General features: G+C 41.1%; 2 protein-coding genes and 2 non-coding genes across 4 annotated transcripts; 2 read left to right on the top strand and 2 right to left on the bottom strand.

The window, feature by feature from the left end:
* Positions 1-567: 567 nt before the first annotated feature.
* On the top strand, positions 568-649 carry trnal-aag (transfer RNA leucine (anticodon AAG)). Its single transcript has one exon. It is a non-coding gene; the product is annotated as a tRNA-Leu (tRNA).
* Positions 650-1,702: 1,053 nt separating this feature from the next.
* Positions 1,703-1,776, bottom strand: trnan-guu (transfer RNA asparagine (anticodon GUU)). Its single transcript has one exon. It is a non-coding gene; the product is annotated as a tRNA-Asn (tRNA).
* A 3,622-nt stretch (positions 1,777-5,398) lies between these two features.
* On the bottom strand, positions 5,399-9,225 carry mfsd8 (major facilitator superfamily domain containing 8). The gene is made up of 12 exons (XM_072459113.1): positions 8,903-9,225; positions 8,406-8,485; positions 8,222-8,265; positions 7,842-8,082; positions 7,653-7,766; positions 6,750-6,894; positions 6,622-6,680; positions 6,422-6,530; positions 6,218-6,352; positions 6,051-6,154; positions 5,703-5,926; positions 5,399-5,634 (listed from the first exon to the last, which is right to left on the bottom strand). The coding sequence occupies exons 1-12, from the start codon at positions 8,953-8,955 to the stop codon at positions 5,431-5,433; spliced, it is 1,512 nt and encodes a 503-aa protein (XP_072315214.1). The 5' UTR covers positions 8,956-9,225; the 3' UTR covers positions 5,399-5,430.
* A 1,288-nt stretch (positions 9,226-10,513) lies between these two features.
* LOC140371982 (butyrophilin subfamily 1 member A1-like) lies at positions 10,514-13,317 on the top strand. The gene is made up of 9 exons (XM_072459219.1): positions 10,514-10,651; positions 10,770-10,835; positions 11,208-11,570; positions 11,637-11,930; positions 11,995-12,084; positions 12,158-12,193; positions 12,277-12,309; positions 12,402-12,431; positions 12,507-13,317. The coding sequence occupies exons 1-9, from the start codon at positions 10,648-10,650 to the stop codon at positions 13,103-13,105; spliced, it is 1,515 nt and encodes a 504-aa protein (XP_072315320.1). The 5' UTR covers positions 10,514-10,647; the 3' UTR covers positions 13,106-13,317.
* The last annotated feature ends 5,746 nt before the right edge of the window (positions 13,318-19,063 follow it).

The raw sequence follows: 19,063 nt of genomic DNA, 5'->3' as shown, positions 1-19,063 counted from the left end.
AGCTTTTTCTACAAAGCATAAGGAATGGAATTTATTTGCACTGAATTAAAAAAAGCAACTGAATGAATGAAGTGAATTTTGTATCTTCATACACTGACATTTAAAACACAGCACAAACTAAGTATTAAAGCAATTATCATATTTAATAATATTTCTATTAAATTCATGTTTTGCTTGATTGGATGTAAAAAAATTAACATAATTCAAATGCAAACAATTCAATTACATAAATTCAGTATACAATAAAGGCTACAGAGTAGCCCAGCTGTTTCAGGAGCCGCGGCACGAAATAACATAGCAGTTTAGGTTAGTTTACATAGCAGGTAAAATAACCTTTATAGTAGCTAGAAGTCAAAAAGGATTACACACATGTGTGTTTTTATTGCAAAAACATACAGAAAAAAAACTGTATTATGTCCAATGTATCAGACTTTGCAATTTTAACAGTAAATTACCACCTAAAGGTGGATATAGAGCTCATTCATTAACGTCACAACCCGCCGTCAGACCCACGTGATCCCTGTGAACGTGAAATAGAAAGTTTGCTACTGCAAAAGGCTCCAGCACGGTAGCGTGGCCGAGCGGTCTAAGGCGCTGGATTAAGGCTCCAGTCTCTTCGGGGGCGTGGGTTCGAATCCCACCGCTGCCAGAGCTTTTTGCCCATCTAAATGAGAGTTAAAATTGTTTTTGTTTATAAGAGTTCTATCAAGAGTGTTTTTTTTAAACTTGCTATAAGTTATTTGTCCTTTTCTTCTGTATCTACCTGAGTTGACATTGAAATTTCCCCATGTGTGGACAATAAAGGAATATCTTATCTTATCTTAACGGTTGAATGGACGATTTTTTTTGGCCCAAATCTGAGTATTATTTCCTCGTGGCGTACCTACCGCTCACCTGCAGCCGCGTGCGGATCGTCCCACGTTTCCGCGTGTCTAAGCGCATTGATCTATCATAATATAGTTCCCTCAGTGTACGGGACAAAATGAAGACGGAGAAAGACTGTTCGAGCTGACTCAGAAGAAGACGGAAATCTACGGGAGACGAGAGATGCGATGCGATCCGTTGCGCTGATAAACAAACGCACATGCAATCTATGTGCTGTCGTGACACATATTCATGTGCAATTACTGTCGGGATCACATGCAATGGTATTTATTTATTTATTTGTCTATGGGAGTTTTTATTTATTTATAGGAGATCTTCTACTGAAAGTGTTTTTCAGACTTCCTATAAGTGATCTGTTCTTCTGTATCTACCTCTGTATCTACCTGCGTTGCAACAATGAAATTTCCCCATGTGGGACAATAAAGGAATATCTTATCTTATCTTATCTTAATATCTTATCTTATGTGTGTTGTATCAGTCCGCACGGGGGAGTGCGCATGCACTTTCGCCTGCGTTCTCAAATCGCCGAAAAATCGTCCATTGCGCCTTTAAATAGAACTCATGTTAATTCTACAGCATGTGCAATATCATTAATTAAGTTTTGGGCCTCTTCGAACTGTGTTTCGTCATAAATCGAAGCAGACAGACTGCTATAAAATGGGCTTGTATAGGTAGATAGATCCATGAGGTAGACACGCACTGCTGACGGACAACATGGCCAAAAGAGCCAGGAGGAGCTTGGGGGGCGGTCGTGTGACGTCACGTGAATGACTTCTATTGCTTCTGTAATTTCACAGAAGCGAAAGACAAAACGCTGCGTCCCTGGGTGGGCTCGAACCACCAACCTTTCGGTTAACAGCCGAACGCGCTAACCGATTGCGCCACAGAGACGATGCCGTGTGCAAATTTTGTTCTGCAATTGAACACTCCTGGACGAATGAGGGGTTACACAGACTTCTTCTATTGCGTTATCCAAGTGTTACATTACCGCCAGACTTTATTCTTTAGACTTCATTCTTCAGTTCAAAGCCCACGATTTCAAAGCACGCGTTCCAAGTACACGAGATCCTCTTCTCCACTTCCTCGAGTCTGAGGACTACGAAAAGCTACGGTGGTGGACGCTAGGCGGTTGAAGGTGACCCTGTCTGGGAGAGACGGGAGATGGCGGAGGAGAGTGGATCGGTGGTCGAAGACGTTCTGGACGGCGTGGAGGAGCAGCCTTTTCTGGCTGCACGTGCCCGGAAACGTAAAAAGTCCCTTAGCTCGTCCGAAGGTTCTGGGAATGAGCAGCAGGATACAGTGCGAGTGTCCTTAGAGATGGCTCGCTGCTGGTTGTGTGCAAGGACGCGGCTCAGCAACGGAAGGCAATTGGAACTAAACGTCTGGGTGGAAAGGACATTCTTGTGTCTGATGCTGAAAGAAACATGGTCAGAGGAGTTATCGTAGGCGTCCCTACGGCGACGTCTGTGGATGAAGTTAAGGAGAATTTGACTGGAGCTACGGTGGTGGACGCTAGGCGGTTGAAGGTGACCCGGTCTGGGGTAAGATGTGACAGCTTGTCGGTAATGGTAACACTTGAAGGGAGGTGCCTGCCTAGTAAGGTGTTCATTGGGTTCATGTGCCATGACGTTAGGCCATATGTTCCACCGGCCCTGCGTTGCTTTAAGTGCCAGCGCTTTGGGCATATTGCAGCGGTCTGTAGAGGGAAGCAAAGATGTGGTAAATGTGCAGGAGATCACGAGTATGGGAAGTGTGACGTGGGAGCAAAACTGAAGTGCTGTAACTGTGGGGAAGAACATAGCTCTGCCTACGGGGGATGCAGGTTTAGCAAAAGAGCTGCTGAGGTGCATAAAATAAAGGTCTTTCAAGGTATATCCTATGCAGATGCAGTCAAGAAAGTTTCAAGTAATGAGTTTAGAGTAAATACAGAGAGAGGAGCCAGCGCTGCTCCCAGCCAGGGCGAAATGAGAAAGGCCAGCGTGGCTCCCAAGAAGTGTGAAGGTTTCAAGAGTGGAGGTCCCAAGTGTGCAGGTTCCAGAATTAATGAGAATACCCTGGTTGTGGATAGAGAGGATTTTGTACTCTTTATGGTGGATGTTGTAAACTGTGCTGCTCAGACTCAAAGCAGAACTGAAAGGATCAGGATCATTGCTAAAGCTGCAGGGAGATTCCTTGGAACAAAGGAGCTTGATTGGGCAGATATAGAAAACAGGCTAAAGGCGCTAAATGGGAGTCGGAGTGATGGGGGTCTGCTTTTGGGGAGTCAGAGTGATCAGAGTGACGAGATGGGGGTGGGGGTGGTCTCCTGTCCTCGCCCAGTCTCGTAGACGCACGGCTACCAAGCAGCGACATCAGTGGAAATATTAAAGCCTATAGAATGAAGCCTAAAGAATAACGACAAAGGCATCTCATGACCTCTTGGGCTTTGTTGTTGGAAGAACAACTTTTAGGACTACGACAAAGTCTGGGGAATAAAGTCTGGCGGTAATGCAACACTCGGATGCCAACCGCCATAAAACAACAACAACAACAACAACAACAACAACAACAACAACAACAACAACAACAACAACAACAACAACAACAACAACAACAACAATTCTAGTCACAAAGACATATCATAACCTCATGGGCTTTGTAACACCAAAGCAATGGAAGGAGTACTTTTACGGACTACGACAGAGTCTGAGGACAAAGCACTGGAAGTCAAGGCACTGGAAGAAGAACTTTTAGGACTACGACAAAGTCTAAGGAATAAAGTCTGGCGGTAATGCAACACTCGGATGTTAACCGCCATAAAACAACAACAACAACAACAACAACAACAACGGACTACGACAGAGTCTGAGGACTACGAAAAGTCTGAGGAATAGTCTGGCGGTAATGCAACAATTGGATGCCAACCGCCATAAAACAACAACAACAACAACAACAACAACAACAACAACAACTTCCTCTCGCCCCTCTCTTGATAAAAAACACAAACAATTGTTTGTGCCCGTTTCATAAAACAGCTTCTAAGTGGCATTAGTTACTCTGAACTACATATTTTCATATTTAATCATCACAGACATTATTGCTATATGGAAAGTTGTTCCTTAAGACATTCAATTTATAACATTCTTTCATGGGTTTTCTAATTACAAAACCATAATTTTATGGATAGAAGTGAAGCGTGCCTTATCCAGGTAACACACTGAAAACACCTCCTCTTTGGTGTGTTTGCAGTCAAGGAAACGGAGCACGGAGTTTGACACATCAGATGTCTCATCGGCTTTGACTGATAACTTATCAGCTGCATTCACTCCATCACAAATATAGTTTTCATTCACAGCCAGACAACAGTCAAGGAGCTCATTCTGATTCGTTTTGGACATACCTTTGTACACGTCTGTAAATGCAGTTTTAAAAAGTAAACACGGAAAACAAGGCGTGTGGCACTTCCGCGTAGAGTTGATGGAGAAGCAGATGTTAATGCCGCCCTGACCACGGCGTAGCCATGTAGCTGTCCCAGCAGCCTCTGCACCTGCAGTTATGTGCGGGATGGTCTCAGGCCCTTTGCACGGCCTATTGATCTGGTGTTCAGGGCCTGCTCCTGTGCTGTCCTCGTTCTTTAGCCTTTATTGTTTAGGTCTAAATGGAGTTTAATGTTGGACCGTGGCTTTGGTTTATTAACTTTACAAAGTCCAAAAGCGGAGGCGATGGGCTCCAGGGCTTGTCTGGGACCCGCATATACTTCAGAGCTGAGCAGAGTTTAGTCAATATCACTATTTGCTCCAAGAGCTGCGTCTTAAGGATTTTTTTTTTCTTGCGGGTTTGTTTTGGGTCTTTTTCCGGGTCGTGTATAGAACGTCACTGGAGCGTCATCTCTGATTGGCTGCTGCGGCGCATCTGCCGCAGACAGTTGAACAAAGCCGAACATGGCGGCGCGCGACCGCGGCTCCTGAAACTGATGGGCTCTGTAGCCACGGCCCGTCTGAAAACGCAGGAATCACGCCGCAAAAACCGCGCCGTGGAAAACGCAGGACGCGTTTGATGCGCGTTTACATAGACTTTGAATGTAAACTGGACGCTTTGAACGCCGCGGTCTGTAGCCCCCTTGAGTAGGCCCTGCTGGGGAACCTGGGGACCTCCTGATAAGGAGTGTTTACAGTTTCAGTTGAGACCGCTCTGCTTTGTAACAGCCCTGTAATGGCTCAGAACTTATTGTCATTTGTACCTGCGAAAATACAGATAAAAGTCACAAATGTCTGCTTTTGTTCAGCTGCTGTGCTGACCAAAACACCCGTTTAGTGAGGACTATACATAGATTTCTTCTATTCTTGATCGAAATGTAAAAAGAAACGCCTGAAATTCCTTTTTTGTAATAGTCTTTTTTACTTTAAAGCATTAAAAACATCAAGTAAACTAAAAAATATTTTTTAAAAATCAAGTACGTATAAGTTTAAGAAATAATAGGGGAGAGGAGAGGAGTAATACAACACTTGGAAATAAAGACATCCCTGTATTTGTAATTGAAATGGTATTTAAGTTTCTTTGATTTAGTCAGGTAGTCCTTCCAAGACGAACAGAGAAAGCAATAAGTCTTTTGTAGGTAAAGATGAGGAGGATGATTGCACCAGCAACAAAGCCATCGATCAGACTAAAAGCCCATCGAGGTCCAAGATGAGTGTAGACATTGGACACAAAGACTGGACCAAGTGTTCGTGCTCCACTGCCTGCAGCTGTCAGCCATCCCATGTACACACCCTGTACAAATGATTCAATAACATGATTTGCAAATGTATATTCAATGGTTAAAAATACTTTATTTGTACCTGTGGTTTGGGTCCCAAAAGTTTGGAGTACAGTGTGTAGGACATGACGTTACATGTTGGGTAGCCAACACCAATGAGGAGATCAGCGGAGATGTATTGAGCAAGGTTTATGGCTGGAGTGTACTGGCACCAGGTCTGCACAAACGGGCATCCAGTTGGCTCCACTGTGCTATTAGTTCCAAGCGCTAAGGCCATTTGACTGACTTGTGTATTGTTTTTCAGCTCTGCAACATTTTAATACACATGCATAAACAATACAAACATTAGTTAGTCCAGAAACACAACAAACACATTGACTTATCAACACATCAGATGACTGTATGGAACACAGTGTACTCTTTGACGTACCTGCCCACTGTATTTTAGGGTAATGATTTCCCCAAGGAAGTAGGCCAAAAAAGCCACAGAATATAAAGGCCAGGCCTGCTAACAGTACTGGGCGATCGCCAAATCTGAAATGACAGAGTTTAAGAAGCAGCAAACACTTATTTCTCACAAAATACATATATAAATACCTCTGAGAGGCCAGTTTCACAACAAGAAATACCAGAACGGACTCAAATCCAATACAGCAAATGATGATCCCATTGTATAACACAGCTTCTTTTCTCGTCCATGCAAACATGTCCATCGACAAAGGAGTAGTAATACTGAAAATAATATAGTTAAAAAGAATGAAATGTGATCAAAAGTCAGTTGTTCAAAGTCATTATACTTACGTTTCAAATATAGCGAAGATAAACATAACAATAAAAAAGAGAATATTTGAAGTCAACACCGCCACATGGTCAACACTTTCTTCAGCTTCAACACTATCTTCCACATTATCTAAAGCAATGACAAAATTCAGTTTAGCTTTGAAGATGAGTTATTGCATGTGCTAAAATGTGCTATGAAATAACAAAAGTTATGCAAATACCATCTGTATAGTTGATGCTTTGGTTAATATATCTTCCATTATCATCAACACAATGCTCTCTGTTTGATGATTAAAAGATAGCCATTTCAAAAATAGGTCATGTGAAGAAACAAGTCATTTTCACTTACCTCAGAACAAACAAAACCAGCAAAATGTTGATGAGACCCAATGCTGCCGCCAGAAGAGCAGGGGCCGTGTACATATTCAGCTGAAGGGCTATAAACTTCAGAGTAACGCCACGCTCACCGATAAAGGACAGACCAGCCTGAAGAGCTGCAAAAATACCACTATCAATGCTTTTTATCTGAGTACTGGAGACTAAAATAACTGATTTCAAGAGGTCCGTTTGAATCTATGTTGACAGGTCTGGAGATGGCATCTATGGTTTTTAGGGAACATATTTTTGTGACTGTCTAAATGTGTGAATGATCTGTGCTGCTGTCTTGGCCAGGACTCCCTTGCAATCAATAGAGTTAATAGAGTTAATACTCTATACTACATCAAGGACTGGTGCACTACTCCCGAAACATCTAAGGAGTACTTTACTACTCGAAAGCTCGGAATGGAAATCAACATCTGCACCAAACTTTAGAAATGAGCTGAATGAATTATCCAGCATAATATCTCTAGAAAAAACGCACATTCCACAAGTCGGGAAATGTGCATAAATGGTAAATGACGAGGAACCCTCTAATGGACAAAATGAACTCTCAAACCTGAACATTGAAATGTATTATTTATGTTTCTTTTCCCCCTTTTAAGCTCTTCAAATTGTTAGTCTAATTTTTGTCTTACATTTTTTCAGTTGTTTTTGATTTGGTGTCATGCGGTTTGAACATTTTGTGTCACTTTGTTGTTGTTGTTTTATTGTTACTATAGTTTGTTTTTGAGTGGGTCTCTCCTCTGGTGTGTCCGGGCGTGTCTGGTCAGGGCGTGTGTGTGTTTGGGAAGGTGTATTGACTGTGGGCTTTGCTTTTTTATGTCAGAAAAATTTAATACAAAAATAAATTAAAAAAACAGTGCACTCATACCTGGACCCAGGATGAAACCCAGAGCCTGACAAGCGCTCATATTGGCCATTGCACCAGTTCTCTCCTCCAGAGACGTAGCTCCAGCGACATATGACCTCGCCACAGCAACATTACCTACAACAAGAGGATTTTGTTTGGTAAAAAGGTAAAATATGCGTAAATTATTTTTTTTCCATGTATTTACAACACCTGCTCCAAAACCCACAAAGATTCTTGATATCAGCATGTGGTACTTATTTTCCGTCTTAGGAATATCAACGTAAGCATAATAGATGTTAGCTAAAAGATTGATGACGAGTGAGCAGACCAGCGGCTCCCGGTGTGGACGATGGTTCGACCACAGACCAAAAAGAGGCGAGGCTATCATTTGACCAAGGCTATAGGCAGCTACCACCCATCCCAGGAAGCTAGCATCAGAACTTGGATCAACCTACAGAAAGAAAACAACAACAACAAAATGTAAACACACAGAGTAACGCGCAATGTTATTCATATCTAAGATGATCTTGTTATCTGAATAGTCTTTTTTTCCTTCAAATATAAAATCATGTGAAAATGTCTTTACTTACCTTTTGTAAATAGGGCCACACTGAAGTTATGACTATGGTGAAACCTTGAAAATAATACCCAGAGTCAAATAAGAGCCATTAGCCATGACTGGAGAAAGCTTCATACACATTAAATGTATAAAACTTAACTTTTTGTACAATCTAACCACATTGAAATAGAATAATTTGAAGATTCTAAGCTCACCGACACTGCTGATAAACATTGTGAAGTACATGACTCGGATCGACCTCCATCGACTCTTGTACACTGCATCTTGACAGTCACTGCAAACAACAGGAGTTTAGCACAGGATCTTACCAGAGGTGTGTAGAGAAGCCAATGACTGTGCTCAAGTAAAGTTTAAAAAAAAAGCCTTTGGAAAATCAGATTTATGAGTAAATGTAATCGGACAGACCAAACACTGAATTGGACCGACAAAACATTCAATAATTCACAGATTATTATGCGTGGAATCGTTATAGCAGGTATTTATCACATTCATGTTTGTTATTTGTTATGATGGTAGAGGAATGTATACGTTTATTGTAAAATCACTACTTTAATTTGTTTATTTCGGCAAGTTTAGCAGAAAGTCAGAGGATCAACAAAATATATATAACTAATCCAAAATATGTAAAATGCAAAGGTCTTGTTTACACCAATAAACATCCCAACTAAAGTCCTGTTTTAACTCCACTCACCTCCTAACATCATCTCCAAGCAATGGCGTGGTGTCATCGATTATTTCAGACATCTTGTCCAATAATAAGTAAAAACTAAAATTTAACTAAAACTAGAAAAGGGGACGAATGCTGGTCCTAAGCAAACTTTTAGAAATCTAACAACAAATGCTAAACGCCCCGATGATTGACGCTGCTAAAATGTGCTGCCATTTCATTCCGCCAGCAGAATACATCTTGTTAAAAGGTTCAATATCCTGCAAATTAGTAACGACGCCATAAGAATACATGGGCTAAACAAGTAAAGTAATTTACAAAGTGGACTACGATCCCTTTCACTCAACTTCCTGGTCCGTACGCCACAAACTACAACACTTCCGGTTATTAATTCAAAACAAATATCAAAATCCAGTTGATATGTCCAAGTGTTTATGTTCTATCACAAAAAATGTAGTACGAACATCAAAATCTTTGTTTATATAAAATTCAAGCATTTGAATGATATGTGTTATTTCGTTTTTTTGCAGCCTCAGGCCCAATTGTTTAATTATTTGCACTACAAGTTTTATTTTGAAGTGTACTCTGATAACTTCCGTAAGCACCTCGGCATAACAGTGAACACGTGAGCGGCCTGACGCTGCAGAGTGTATTGTTATGTGACATTTCACGCCTACTAACTCATACAAAACCCGTTTTACAAACCAGAACAGTGAAATAATAAATAAATCATGGCGCAATTTCCAATACTTCACAACAACAACAACAACAAATAAATAAATAAATCCCTCCAGACTCCCCCTCCGTCCCGCGTTGCCAGATGTACGATCATTTAGACCTCCAAAAAAATATAATTCCAAAACTCAATAAATCTCAATATAATGTACACTATTTTCAAGCAGCAAGATAATTTCTTCTTTAGTGATCAACTTCCTCTGCCGCTGAATATTGGTCTGATCTGGAGACAGACTTTCCTCCACATTCACAGTACACTTTATTGTACCTGTTGGGCAGAAAAACTGACCCAGGATCAGTGTAAAGGCGTGTGGAGCTGTGCGTATGTGTTCTGATTGGTCAACACCGACATGCGCTCGCCACCTCTCCAAAACAGTGGAAACCTATCGCGCTGTGATGCTATCTTGTTTATTATTCTCTAAAAGATGAAAGTTAGAAAAGTAAATGGACGCGTTGTGTGGCTTATATTTGTGGGAAAATCGGGACACGGGGAGGGGAACCAATAACGCAGTAAGTACCACGGTTTAATGTTAGTGTATGAGCCATTTATTTAAGACCCTTGATGCTCCTGCCCCTGTATATGCTGCAGATCTGACAGCCCCAGACACTTCTTTGTCTGGCTCTTTTGGGACCAGATTGTTAAGAAAATATATGGGGAAAAATATGTGTGATGCGCCAAAACTTCCCCTTTTAAGGCACAAATACTCATCTTAGGGCGTGTGGGACTCTAACTGTTGTTTATTTCGTCAGAATAAGACTTTGCAAACAGTTTAGTCCATTATTGTGAATGTTCTTGTATTGTACGATTAAAAAAAACACAATAATTTGTTGCTATCTGTACGATAATAGAGTTTTGAGGATCTGGCAACCCGATTCAATTTTAGAAAACGAAAGTGATACCAACAGCAAGGAGCAGAGCTAAAGCGTGCATAAGAAATAGAATCGGGAGAGATTTTAAGAACACATATTTGTACTAATTTTGTTGCTTGAATTATTTATAACGCTTTGAAGACATTTGTTGCCACATATTCAGAATGGGTATGTAGACTTCGACTTGAACTGTGCTGACTTACGTTGTATTAACTTCACGTATTTTTGCACGATGTTTGCAAGTTATAATTGAAATGAAAACATATTATTGTGTTTTTGCTCATAGATTCACGACTTCTTGTCTTTTGGCTGGAAGTATTTCTTTGTGTGTGGCTCAGTGAAGCTGCTTCAGGTAAGTCACCTTGAAGCCCCTGACACAGACACAGACACACAAATATTAATTAATTATACAAGACAGATAGATCTTTCACAACTCTAATGTGTGCCAATAGTCAATAATAGCCCTGCTCAGGTCAGGAAAGTTTTGACAGATTTCCTTAACTTTTATTTTCCCAAATGCGTTGAAAATGAAAGTAAAAGCATATCCTTTGTTCCAAAGAAACTGTGCAGAGCCTATAATGGTATGCAGATATATGACGTGTGCCTGTGTCTATGAGCCCCAATATGTTTGTCAAATGCATATGAGCCATGCAGTTGGATGCTTATTTGTCTATGAAATACAGTAACCTCAAACCACCCCTAATGTTTGTTCTGTTTGTGCCAGAAAACTTTGTGGTCTCTGTCAGTGGAAATGTGTCCGTCCACACCAAGCATACCGCGATATTACCGTGCTGGCTCAGTCCACAACAAAGTGCTGAAGACATGGAGGTCAACTGGTTTATTCACAATCAATTTGATGCCCCTGTCATGAGTTACAAGGACAAGACTATCAACAGTGCATCTCAGCCGGCTTCCTACAGCGGCAGAGTTTCATTTGGCCAAAGGGAAGCCTCCTCGGGTGGTTTGAGGGAGGGAGATGCAACCCTTAAACTGGTGAATGTCACACTCGCGGATGCAGGAGATTACACTTGTTACGTCAGCAGCGACAAGCATCACGACAGGGCAAGTTTCAGCGTCTTTGTGAGACGTAAGTATTTAAAAATTATACTATGTTGAGTGTGGATGGCAGGTAATTGTTTTTGCATGCTCACAGAAACTGGAGAGCCACCTTTGCTGACGGCAGTGGTGAAGGAGGACGACAAAGTGAACGTGAGCTGTGAGTCTGAAGGCTGGTACCCCGAGCCTCAGCTGCGGTGGTCAGATGGGAGCAGGACTCTCACCCCCAGAGCTTTAGAGCACAGCAAAGCCTCGTCCGGCCTCGTGTCGGTTCACAGCTGGCTGATCGTGCCCAGCTCTTCTGCCCTGTCCTGTTTAGTGGGTCTGCCTGGAGAGGAGGCCATACAGGGAAGAATACGCGTGGAGACCCCCAATTCGCAGCCAAAAGAAGGTAGAAAAGCACAAAAATAATTCTTAACCTCACGGCACACGGACATAATCCTGGTATTTTTCAGGTTCAGTGTCTTCAAATGTAGGATGGGTGCTGTTTGCCATTGCAGCTGTTGCACTTGTTGCACTGGGATTACTTTTCTTGAGATATAGAGGTAAACATAAACATTCAGAGGTGACTCTTGTAAATGTGATAATGTGTGTCTATAAATCAATATTTATGTTTAGGTAAATGTACAGATTCCAAACACTTCAGTGCTGAGGGTAAGAGGTTATATTGTCTTAATGTCTTATTTCGTGTTTCCTCAAATTCTTAGTTAACACTACTTATTTTCTCTGTTTTAAAGATCCAGGCGAATTGGAGAAGCTTTTGCCCATGAGTAAGATATACAAGCTGTATTCATTCATTGATTATTGTATCACATGAGGATGATACTCGAGTTTGGTATTTAAAATGTGTCTTTTCCCCCAGATTTAGTTTCTGAGGCAAAGAAACATTATGGTAAAATGCCTAATAGAATTCTACTTAATCACACCACACTATATGGCTTATATGTGATTTTGTATTTTTTTGCAGTTAACATTGAGCTGGAGGAGAACGGTAATGAATATATTAAAATGAAAGGAAATATGCTGAGAGATTCTCCCGGCAGTGAGGGTTTCCCTGATGGAGACAGAGTCACCCGTTTAACAGCTGTCAGAGGAACATATGGATTCACTTCTGGGAAACACTACTGGGAAGTCTCACTGTTCATAAATGGAAAGACAGAAGTTCCCACAAAAAAGTCCTGGTGGATTGGTGTAACAAGTCAGAAGACTCTCAATGTTTGTGGGATTGATCAGAAGACTCTCAATGTTGATCTTAGTGGTTTTTGGTTCTTGTCATCTTCTCCTGAAGAGATTGGAGTTGTACGGTTCAATGCAAACACTGATCGGTTTAAATTATCTTCTGACCAGCCAAAAACAATTGGTGTGTTTTTAGATTATGAAGATGAAACACTAACATTTTATGATGTGGAGAAAGAGAGTCTGATTTGTTCGTTCTGCATCAGGTTTTCAGGGGAAGTCTATCCTCTTTTCAATCCAGGGAAAGGGGACGTTACACCGATGACAATAATACATAACAAACACACTGACGAATCAACTACTGTTGATGAAACCGGTGCAAACGGTTAGAAATCATGTGACATAATCTTACCACGAATCCCAGCAATTCTTGTTACAATGTATTTTGTAGTGTGTTTACGCTTGTGCATGTTTAATTATTATGGCATGATGTTTTGTAGCTAGTTTTAACAATGATGTTTTAATGAAACATAATGGTTACGGTTCTAAAAAAAACTGACTGAATTTAACACTTACATTTATCAATTAATTAATCTCAAACCCAGTTGGATGGGAAAGACATGTCTTAAATAAGTTTGTTTTCAATTGTAAGGTAATGCGTAGTGTAGTGTTTTGTACATTTGTCAAATAAAATAACCACTTTGGCTTTTAAAGTGGTTATTTTATTTGACAAATGTACAAAACACTACACTCCACTTTCTACATGTGTTGTTTTATTTTGTATTGTCTAAAACCTGGACTGTTAGACAAAATACTGAAAAGACTCTTTGCACTTGTTACTAAACATGACAGTCCTGTTTGGAGGATGTGTTATGTCTGCTTTAACTGATGTGATTTACAATGAATTCTCCATTGCTGATTGTGGACTATGAGACTCCCTCTTCCTAAGGCCAAGTAGAATAGTTAAGTAACACGTTTTACTATTCAAAATATGGAATCATTTGTTTTGTGGTAAAGTGAAATACGAAGTGATGTTTTTATCCTTTTATAATTTAAAGCCAGAAATACGGTTTGAGAAAACACAAAATAATGTCATTCATTTTAATAGTACAGTTACTATTTACATTATGTACACCATTACACAATACTGACTTTGTATAACAAGCTATTGTACACTTACATTGTGAATGTCACCATATGTTGCATCAACAGGACACTGACTTAACCGGGGAGGGGAACCAATTACTCAGTAAGTGCCACGGTCAAATAGCCCTAACCCTAACCCTAATCCTAACCCTGACCCTGACCCTGACCCTAACCTTAACCTTAACCCGGCGCTGTCTAACAAAGCGCGGTCAAATAGCCCAGCAGTTTCAGGAGCCGCGGCACAAAATAACAGCAGTTTCGGCCGCGCGCCGCGGCTCTGTAGACACTCCCTTTATTTAAGACTCCTGATGCTCCTGCCCTGCTGTATCTGCAGCAGCACACACACACACACACACACTCACACACACACACACACACACACACACTCACACACACACAAACTCACACACACACACACACACACACTCACACACACACACACACACACACTCACACACACACTCACACACACACACACACACACTCACACACACACACACACACACACACTCACTCACACACACACACACACACACACACACACACACACACTCACTCACACACACACACACACACTGTCCACGCCACGATGAAATGAGGCTAAGATTTGACGTCAAAAAATCATCCATAATTCCTTTAAGAAAATGTATTGGGAAAAATACAGTTGTGTGATCGTGCCTGTGGGTTTGGTTGTGTAAAACTTCCGCTTTTAAGGCACAAATACTCATCCTAGGGCGCGTGGGATGCTAAATTGTGTTCATTTAGTCAGAATTAGACATTGCAAACAGTTTAGTGCATTATTGTGAATGTTCTTGTATTGTATGATAATAATAAAACAAAACCAAAACACGATAATTTGTTTGTCTGTACAATAATAGGGTTTTGAGGATCTGGCAACCCGGTCCAATAAAATGAAAGTGAAACCAACGTCAAGGAGCAGAGCTAAAGCGTGCATAAGAAATAGAATCGGGAGAGATTTTAAGAACACATATTTGTACTAAGCCTGTTGCTTGAATTATTTATGAAGCTTTGAAGACATTTGTTGCCACATATTCAGAATGGGTATGTAGACTTCGACTTAAACTGTGCTGACTTACGTTGTTTTAACTTCACGTAAATTTGCGCGATGTTTGCAAGTTATAATTTAAATGAAAACATATTATTGTGTTTTTGCTCATAGATTCACGACTTCTTGTCTTTTGGCTGGAAGTATTTCTTTGTGTGTGGCTCAGTGAAGCTGCTTCAGGTAAGTCACCTTGAAGCCCCTGACACAGACACAGACACACAAATATGAATTAATTATACAATACAGATAGATCTTTCACAACTCTAATGCAGTGGCGGCTGGTGGTACAAATTATAGGGGTCTATTTGACACGACCGTGTTTTTTTTTTTTAAATGTCCAAAATTGAAATTTTTAATATTGACTGTATGGATACATATTTAAATACATATTTACAACTGCATTTATTAAGTAAACACACGTTATTTCCACGTTTGTTAATGATAATACAATGACTTTGGCAGATTCCATTTGTGAGAAAATACATTTGACATAAAATTACATTTTACACTTGAAATATCAGATCGAAAAGAGCAAATCAGAAATCTCAGTGATACTGCCACTTATAGTGCAGAGTAGACATTACTACATTAAGAGGAAATAAAAACAACAACAAAAATGTTGGTGTTTCATAAAACAGCCTCTAAGTGGCATTAGTTACCCTGAACTACATGTGTAACATTTAAATTTTTATATTTAATCATCACAGCCATTATCGACACGTCATAAGGCGCTGGTACAGCTGGCAGCCCGGTGTAAACGCTCTCTCTTCTTTCTCACACTTATTGTGATTTATCTCCTATATTTTGTAAATATAGTTAGTATATTTTTTCTATTTTACTGTACGATAGGGACACGCGCTGGAATAGTTTTTTAATTCAACTGTTTTTGACTTTTTTCGGCTGGATTTGAGCGTTTTTCGTTGCGTTCGTTGTGTTGTTGTGACGTGAGCTAGCTCCGAGCGAGCCCACCAGCCCCCCCCCGCGCCCTCCGGCCGCGCTAAAGTACGGCGTGTCGTCGGTACACGTTTATATACACGTTTATATGAAAGAGGAACTTCACGAACGATCGGGACACGCACTGGAATCGCTTTAAATTAACTTGTTTTGACTTTGTTCGGCTGGATTGAGTGTTTTCGTCGTGTCGTGGCGATGTGTCTTGGCTCTGAGTCCCCCGGCTCCGGCCCCGCCCCCCGGCTCCGGCCCCGCCCCCCGGCTCCGGCCCCGCCCCCCGGCCGGCGCCGTACCGCGTTTCCACAAAGGAGGAACTCATGAAACTGCGGAGAACAGTCGTCTTACCCGGAGATCGTCACGTTATCCCGTCGCAATACTGACCTAACCTAATACTGATGTGCAATTCTGTCGTATGTGCAATTGCTGTTGGAATTCATGTGCAATTACTGTGAAATTCATGTGCAATCTATGTGCTGTCGTGACACATATTCATGTGCAATTACTGTTGTGATCACATGCAATGGTATTTATGTATTTATTTGTCTATGGGAGTTTTTATTTATTTATAGGAGATCTTCTACTGAAAGTGTTTATCAGACTTCCTATAAGTGATCTGTTCTTCTGTATCTACCTCTGTATCTTCCTGCGTTGCACCAATGAAATTTCCCCATGTGGGACAATAAAGGATTATCTTATCTTATCTTATCTTATTGCTGTATGGAAAGTTGTCATTTATGGCTTTCTTTCATAGGTTTTCTAATAAGAAAAGCATATTTTTATCAATAGAAGTTAAGCAATACTTAATGCTTAGCGTGAGCCTTATGCAAGTAATAAACTCAAAAAAACTGTGTGTTTGTTGTCATGGTAACGGAGCACGGAGTTTGACAAACACATGTCTCGGCTCGGTTTGATACGAAATCAGCCGCTTTCACTTCAACACAAATAAAGCAGCAAACAGTTGAGCAGCTCATTCTGAGTCGTTTTGGACGTACCGTTTGTCACAGACCGCTGTAGATGCAGTTTTAAGACGTAAACACGGAAAACACTGCTTGTGTGGCACTTCCGCGTAGGCGCGCGTACATGCCTCAGTCTCTAGCGTTAAAAGCGTAGCTCCATGGCGTAACTACTACGTTCAAAAGGGCGCTTTCTGGAGCGCCCCAAAGTCGCTATTTTCCTATGGAGAAAACCATAGTGACGTAGTCACTTTTGATTGTGATTTGATTGGCTAAAAATCCCCATCGCTTTTCTATGAGGCTCTGGGGCGCTTTTCAAACCGCCCCACGGGAACGTAGAAAAGTGACACAAGCTGCGCCAGGCAGCAGACCACGCAACGCGCAAACAAAGTTTACATCTATATCTATTTATATATATGTATATATATATGTATATATATTATTATTTTACACATTTACACTAATAAGAATATAAGATATTTCTGAATAAATTATATTGTTTTTAGACACAAAAAAGATTGGCGTAGTTGGCAGATTGACAGGGGGGGCGGACCAGCCGCTGCTGCTCTAATGTGTGCCTGCTATGAAGGCACGGCTGTAATGGTGAATTTATTATGTCAAGCTGCAGTACCAAACCTGACCGCTAGAGGCGCGGCCACCTAATGAGCAGACGGAACGTTCACTGTGTTTTATTAGGCCCGAGCGCCACAAGCTGGCGAGAGGCCTATTAGTCCCGTAAGGCCGTGCGAAGCACGGCTGCGAAAGTGCGTACGTAGTGCGCATGAAATCGAGCGCGAAGCGCTCGCCCACTTCCAAACACTCACTAACGCACTCCTCCACTCATGCACGCCCCGTGCACACTAATTAGTAGTAGGAAAATGGAACATTACCGTTGTAGTTTTAAATTATCTTCTGACCAGCCAAAAACAATGGGTGTGTTTTTAGATTATGAAGATGGAACACTAACATTTTATGATGTGGAGAAAGAAACTCTGATTGCTTCGTTCTGCATCAGGTTTTCAGGGGAAGTCTATCCTCTTTTCAATCCAGGGAAAGGGGACGATGCACCGATGAAGATAATACATAGAGAACACACTGACGAAACAACTACTGTTGATGAAATCGGTATAAACGCTTAGAAATTATGTGACATAATCTTCTTACCACGAATCCTGTGGATATTGATCAATTATTGTCATGTCTGTGTCCTATTTATCATGCGTCATGACGATCTTACGGCATATGGGTCACAATGAACTTTCTGTGTATTTTCTGATTATCTCTGGACAAGTATAAACAATCTTAAAGCGGACGTCATAGCGAACGTCAGGTCATTTTATCAGATCCAAGCAACAGCTATATAAAACACAGCTAAATCTTGTGGAGAGTTGGATCTCAGCTGCAAGATGAACAACATGCTACTGTTTTGCCTGTTTTTCCCTGTTTTCATCAAAGGTCTTCTCAAGGTCTTCAACCTTGAGAACGATCCTCGCCTCTCGCAGTCTGTATAGACTAAACTTCGACAATCCCACTACAAGTGTGTTTACGCTTGTGCATGTTTAATTATTCTGTTCAACCTCTACATGTTGCCGTTAGGTCAGTTGATACGCAGTGAAAATGTGTCCTATCACAATTATGCAGACGACACTCAGATCTATGTTTCACTGTCGGCAGGTGAATATGGACCAGTAGATTCACTCTGTCACTGCATCCAACAGATCAGTTTGTGGAGGCAAAACAACTTTCTCCAGCTGAACTCAGACAAAACTGAAATAATCGTTTTTGGCCCACAGAAACAAAGAGAAAGTGTTAGCGGTCACCTCCAGAGTCTCGCTCTAAAACCTACAAATCAAGTTAGAAATCTGGGGGTAATAATGGACTCAGACTTGAACTTTAACAGCCACATCAAATCTATAACATCAGCAGCTTTTTACCATCTAAAAAACATTGCCAAAATCAAAAATATAGTGTCTAAACCAGACTTGGAGAGACTTCTTTTCAATGCCTTTGTCTCCAGTAGATTAGACTGTAACGGCCCGCTCACTGGCCTCTCCAAACGAGCTGTAAAACAGCTGCAGTACATCCAGAACGCTGCTGCTCGGGTCCTGACTAGAACCAGGAAGTACCATCACATTAGTCCTGTTCTCAGGTCTCTGCACTGGCTCCTGTGGCTCAGAGAATAGACTTTAAAGCAGCTCTGCGTGTGTACAAGTCTCTCCATGGCCTAGCACC

Source organism: Eucyclogobius newberryi, unplaced genomic scaffold, assembly GCF_026437365.1.
Source record: "Eucyclogobius newberryi isolate DKJ021-1_F unplaced genomic scaffold, fEucNew1.0.hap1 SCAF_22, whole genome shotgun sequence".
Classification (NCBI taxonomy): Eukaryota; Metazoa; Chordata; class Actinopteri; order Gobiiformes; family Gobiidae; genus Eucyclogobius; species Eucyclogobius newberryi.
This window is presented reverse-complemented; position numbering and strand designations above follow the sequence as displayed.

What these genes read in the sequence shown, in the direction of transcription:
- mfsd8 (XM_072459113.1), bottom strand. Translation starts at nt 8,955, where the DNA reads ATGTCTGAAATAATCGATGACACCACGCCATTGCTTGGAGATGATGTT. An exon ending in AAGCATCAACTATACAGATG is followed by an intron (nt 6,531 to 6,621) that starts GTATTTGCATAA and finishes TCATTGCTTTAG; the next exon opens with ATAATGTGGAAGATAGTGTT. An exon ending in ATCTTCGCTATATTTGAAAC is followed by an intron (nt 6,353 to 6,421) that starts GTAAGTATAATG and finishes TATTATTTTCAG; the next exon opens with TATTACTACTCCTTTGTCGA.
- LOC140371982 (XM_072459219.1), top strand. An exon ending in CAAACACTTCAGTGCTGAGG is followed by an intron (nt 12,194 to 12,276) that starts GTAAGAGGTTAT and finishes TCTGTTTTAAAG; the next exon opens with ATCCAGGCGAATTGGAGAAG. An exon ending in TGAGGCAAAGAAACATTATG is followed by an intron (nt 12,432 to 12,506) that starts GTAAAATGCCTA and finishes ATTTTTTTGCAG; the next exon opens with TTAACATTGAGCTGGAGGAG.